The sequence below is a fragment of the Lipotes vexillifer genome, unplaced genomic scaffold (genome assembly GCF_000442215.2).
Source record: "Lipotes vexillifer unplaced genomic scaffold, Lipotes_vexillifer_v1.1 scaffold995, whole genome shotgun sequence".
NCBI lineage: Eukaryota > Metazoa > Chordata > Mammalia > Artiodactyla > Lipotidae > Lipotes > Lipotes vexillifer.
Window position 1 is genome coordinate 1,214,846 of NW_006785389.1, and position 5,560 is coordinate 1,220,405.

At 50.2% G+C, this 5,560-nt stretch overlaps 1 protein-coding gene across 1 annotated transcript; it reads right to left on the reverse strand.

Annotated features, from left to right (window-relative positions):
• Positions 1 to 5,271, reverse strand: LOC103080953 (zinc finger protein 304). Its single transcript, XM_007457468.1, has 3 exons — positions 5,239 to 5,271; positions 3,782 to 3,908; positions 1 to 1,826 (listed from the first exon to the last, which is right to left on the reverse strand). Exons 1-3 carry the CDS (start codon positions 5,269 to 5,271, stop codon positions 1 to 3), a joined length of 1,986 nt encoding a protein of 661 aa, XP_007457530.1.
• Between the last annotated feature and the right edge of the window lie 289 nt (positions 5,272 to 5,560).

The following is a 5,560-nucleotide window of genomic DNA, read 5'->3' on the forward strand; positions in this document are numbered from 1 at the left end:
CTAAACAAGTGTAACAGATGCAGCTAAAGGGCCACCAAAGATGTTGCATTCATGAGGCCCTTCGCCAGTGTGAACTTTCTGGTGCCGAACAAGATGGGAGCTTCTGCTATAGGCTTTCCCACATTCACTGCACATGTAAGGCTTCTCTCCAGTGTGAACCCTCTGGTGAAGGATGAGGCTAGAATTGCGGCTAAAGAATTTTCCACATTCACTGCACTCATAAGGCCTCGCTCCAGTGTGGACTTTCTTGTGCTGAACAAGGTGGGAGCTACTAATGTAGGCTTTCCCACATTCACTACACACATAAGGCCTTGCTCCACTGTGAACCCTCTGGTGTAGAATGAGGCTGGAGTTGTGGCTAAAGCATTTCCCACATTCACTGCACTCATAAGGCTTCGCTCCAGTGTGAATTCTCTGATGCACAATGAGGTTGTAGCTATGGCTAAAGAATTTTCCACATTCGCCACACTCATAAGGCCTTTCTCCGGTGTGGATTTTCCGGTGCTGTACAAGCGTGTCTTTACGGCTGAAGGCCTTTCCACACTCACTGCACTCATAAGGCCTTGCTCCAGTGTGAATTATCTGGTGCTGAACAAGTGTGTCTTTGCAGCCAAAAGCCTTCCCACATTTGCCACACACGTAAGACCTTGCTCCAGTGTGGACTCTCCTATGTTTAATGAGGCTGGAGTTATGGCTAAAGAATTTTCCACATTCTTTGCACTCGTAAGGCCTTGCCCCAGTGTGAATTCTCCAGTGCTCAATAAGGTGAGAGCTTTGGCTAAAGAATTTCCCACATTCACTGCACTCATAAGGCCTTTCTCCAGTGTGAACTCTCTGGTGCTGCACAAGGTGGGAGCTTCTGCTGTAGGCTTTTCCACATTCACTGCAGCCATAAGACCTTTCTCCAGTGTGAACTCTCTGGTGCTGAACAAGCGTGTTTTTGCGGCTAAAAGCTTTTCCACATTCACCGCACTCATAAGGCCTTTCTCCAGTGTGAATTCTTTGGTGCTGAACAAGGTGGGAGCTTCTGCTGTAAGCTTTTCCACATTCACTGCATGTATACTGTCGTTTTCCAGTGTGAAATTTCTGGTGGGTTTTTAGGTGAGACAGGTGAATAAAGGCCTTTCCACACTCTTTACACACATGTGAAATTTCTCCACTATGAATTTTATTGTGATGAATAAGAGCCGATTTCTCCTTGGACAGATCTCCACATGGTAGGCACCTAAAAGCCCACACTTCAGCCTGAGTTATCTGGTTGTCAAGGAGAGTGAAGGCGTTCAGGAAGGCTTTCCCATTGTCACTGCAATTGAGAAGCATCAATTCATCATGGTCTCCCTGGTGTCTCCCGAGTCTGGAGCTTTGTGGAAAGGGCTCCATGAACTCAGCCCTTCTGCATGGACTTATTCCATTGTGAGTAGTTTTGTGCTGGAACAAGCCAGAGCTATCTGGCAAGTCCATCCCCTCCTCCCTGCAAGTAAAAGGTCTCCCTAACATGTGGACAGCACAGCTCTTCACAAGTAAGGCCCCATCATCATCCCTTCTGATGGGATTCTTCCCACTATATTGCTTCTGAGGCTGATAAAAGTTTTCACTGAACAGGAATCCTCGCCCACAGCGGTTACATGTGTACCATTTCTGTGCAGGGCATGATCTCTGGTGTTCAGCCAGGTGCAAAATCTCTTTCAACAGTGGGTCACGTATCTCACACGGGTGGGCTTTCTGGATAAATGGACATGACTCAGGAGTCCTGACCTCTGACACTCCTTCTACAAAAACGCTCTGCTCAGAAGGGGCCTCCTCATTGTCTGCTTCACACCAACAACCTGAAATCAAAGAAATGCTAGTGAAGGACATGTTGACTTTGGTGGGAAGCAGCAACTCCATCACATATGTATGTGTGACACACCAATGAATGAGTCCACTGGCTTTTGGCAGGATGAGGGAGCCAGGATCAGGATGAGGAAGGGCCCATTGTCAGTCCTGGGCCTCTAAACGTCACAGTACGGAGGAACTCTAATGCTGGATTAAGACACAATGATGGTGGACAGTACCAGAAGTAGAGGCAAGGTCTCCAACTCACTCCTCTACAAAAGGGTTTCAGCAGGGCCTCAGCTGCTGGTGTCAGGTGAGCTCTGTGCAGAAGGCTGTGTCCAAGCCCAGGAAAATCTGATCGCAAGTAAGTAGCTGGTTCTTAAGGACTACATATGGATATGTGCACAACTCATGACACATTATAGTAGCCAATGTTGCAGAGCAATGCGGACGGAGAAGAGGAGAATGAGTGAGAGACACAGAGGCCAGAGAGATGGGGAAACAACCAAGGGATGGAAGACAGAAGAGAAACGTCAAGTGCCAAGAATGAGGAAGGAAAGGGAGAAGTGAGGTACCGCTATGTGCCTTGGCAAGAAAACACTGGTGAACACAAAGCAGGTTCAGTATGATGTGAACTCAGCCCTAAGATGGCTCTCTTTCAGCTCCCATGCAGCAGGGCCAGGCCCTCTCTGGCCTCTCTCACTGTGGCTGGAGTCAGGGCTCCCTGCCAGGCACCCAGGGCTTCCCGCCCCTCTCCACCTGGGCAACTATATGGGATCTGGAAGATGGAAGTTGTAAAAAAAACAAAACAAAACATAGGAGAAACTAACACAACATTATGAATCAACTATACTGCAAGAAAAAACAAAACAAAACATAGAGCAGATGAGTGGCCTAGACAGACCCATCCCACAAAAAACAGAAAATGTTAAAAAAAAAAAAAAAAGACGAAATAACCTGAAGGAGGATTTGGCGGAACATCCTTGTGCCTTCCACAAGCAGTGACCATGTCAGTACCTACAACTCCTGGCATAGTCATGCCCCAGGAAATCTCAGCCAGAAGATGGGGGCAGAACATGGACACAGAGGCATTATAGATCTGGAAGTGCCCAAGCCAGGCTGAATCTGTGAAGCAGACTGAAAGAGCCCTGAACTCCTAACCCAATCCTGAAAGGCTTTGGGCATAAGTGTCGGGACTGCTCAGCGAGGGAGGGGACACCACACACGGCCCAGCCTTGGCACCCACAGCACCTACTCTGGGAACCAAAAAAGGGAAGGAGAAGAGTCACTGATCTGGCTGGACTGAAAGAGCTGCCCCAAGGTAAGTGGGGAGAAAGCAAACCCTAAGGACACTGGAGCGGGCATGAGGGCCTGTGGAAGGCAGCCTCTCCGATGGCCCCCAAGAATGCCTACCTCCCAGTATTCCCACCCCTGTGTAGGCCGCTTCCCTTGACCATAGGCTGGACTGATTGACCCATTTCTAAGGAACAGAACAGGGCAAAAATTATGGGATCATTTTCTCCAGGACAGGTTAGAAAAAGACCAGCCATCATCCTGGACATTCTCTCTTGCACACTTGCTCAGAGAAGGCACTTTCCACATTATGAGGTGCACTACAGAAAGGCCACCATGACAAGGAACCAAGGGAGGCCTCTGAACAACAGCCAGTGAGGAACTAACGTTCACAGTTCAACAAGCTGCAAGAAATTACATCTTGGAAACACAAAACATGAGTGAGTTTGTAAGTGGATTCTTCCCGAGAATGGCCTTCAGATGAGAACACAGGTTTGGCTGACAGCTTGACTGAAACCTCATGAGAGACCCTGAGCCAAAAGCACCCAGGTAAGCTGTGACGAGCGAGGTTCCTGGTACACTGAAAGTTACATAACGCATTTTAATTGTTTTAAGTCACTAAGTTTTGGAGTAATTTGCCATGTACCAATAGATAACTGAAACAAGGACTTACCCAGTGAGGCCACAAGTGCAAAGTTCTCCAGCATCACATCACGGTACAGGAGTCTCTGAACTTCCTCAAGGAGCTCCCACTCCTCCCAGGAGAAGTACACAAATACATCCTCAAAGGTCACACAGCCCTGCCACGAAGGGGACAGTTGAGCTCAGACAACAGGAGTCCCCAGTCTACCCATTAACCTACCCACCCCCTGGTCCCTATCCTCCCCAGCTGCCCAATTCAGAGGCGATACTAGGCCTTAACACCACTATTACCTGCTCTCTCCTGTCCCTCTGATCGCTGTGTGCAGCCCAGAACAGAACCAGGCATCTGAGCAGATATATTAATATATTATGGAAGCTATGGGCCTTGCATGAGGGGCACCAAACACTCTCCGCTGGCATCCTCCGGAACATGCCTCCCAGACACCACTTTGAGGCCATCAGTCCACACTCCTCCCAACATGTACATCACTCTGAACCACCTTCGTCATATCGGGACCACACCCCATTAACACTGACAACCTTCTGATCCACACCATATGCACCTCCAAGGCAACCTTCACTCCTGAAGCCACTCTGCATACAGTATCCAGGAAGTACTCATATGTCTTTATGACAGGCACCACTGCCACCAGATGCCTAAGAACTCCCAACTCAACCTTACCTCCAAGCATTTACACATGCTGTTCCTGGGTCTAATACACCTTTCCAGTCCTCATCCTATTGGCTGCCAGAAGCAGGAACCTCTTCATATAACTCTCGATCTAGATTTAGGATGCTGGACTAGAAAGGACCCCTGCGTTAAAGCCCCCAGACAAAAGTGCAGGGGGCGGGGCAGGTGAAGAGTCCCAGAATCTCACTATGTCTCATCAGAAAATCTCCAATGACCCTAGTTTAAAAACATATACAAAATCCATACACCTCTCTAACGTCCACTGCCACCACTCTGGTCCACCCACCATCAACACTCACCTGGACTATTGCTGTAGACTCCGTCCTGGTCTCCCTGCCCACCCTCAGGCTTCCCCAATCTTTCCACTCTGCTACAAGAGGAAGCCTGTTAAAAACTATGTCAGATCACCTCCCTTCTCTGTTACAAACCTTCCATGGCTCCCGCCACCATCAGAAAAGAGGCCCAGCTCCTCAGGCTGCGATTCCAGGCCTGATCCCTGACTGCCTGCTCTCTATTCTCACCAAACATAACAGAAACCTGCGGTTGACTGAACACTCCTAATTCATTCTCACCTCCAAGTGTTCGTACCAGTTGGCTCCTGGGCCTTGGAAGCCATTTCACGTCTCATCCCATCAACACTGGGAATGGGAACCTCGCCACATATCCACCATCAAGGACCGCCCTTCACCGCCTTTATACTTAAGAGAAGGGGGCGATGAAGGCGAAGTGCTGAACGCCCTAGAACACACCATCCCCTACACCTGAAGCGGTAAGGGCTTGAGGTACCCTCCACTCACCTGACCTCGGTCCATAAGCGCCGCGGCCGCCATGGGATCCTCTGAGCAGAACCGGGTCGAGAAACTGGCGACTGGAGCGGGCTCTGCGGGAGCAGCCGAACCCCCACCCCACACTGGGCGGAGTGGCCTCGGGACGACTGTCGCACTCAGAGCCCCAGGTTCCCCCTTGTAAAAAGGCGCTCAAGCTCAGGGTGCCGCCTCCGGAAGCGGACGAGGACGGAGGGCGGGTGCGAAGGCCTCGGGAAGGGCGCAGCCCCGGCCAGCACCTACGCGCAAGGCGGCCCGTAACACGACGGGGACCATGGATCCTAACAACGACGCG

What these genes read in the sequence shown, in the direction of transcription:
- LOC103080953 (XM_007457468.1), bottom strand. Translation starts at nt 5,271, where the DNA reads ATGGCGGCCGCGGCGCTTATGGACCGAGGTCAG. An exon ending in CGCTTATGGACCGAGGTCAG is followed by an intron (nt 3,909 to 5,238) that starts GTGAGTGGAGGG and finishes CCTTCGTGGCAG; the next exon opens with GGCTGTGTGACCTTTGAGGA. An exon ending in TGCACTTGTGGCCTCACTGG is followed by an intron (nt 1,827 to 3,781) that starts GTAAGTCCTTGT and finishes CTTTGATTTCAG; the next exon opens with GTTGTTGGTGTGAAGCAGAC.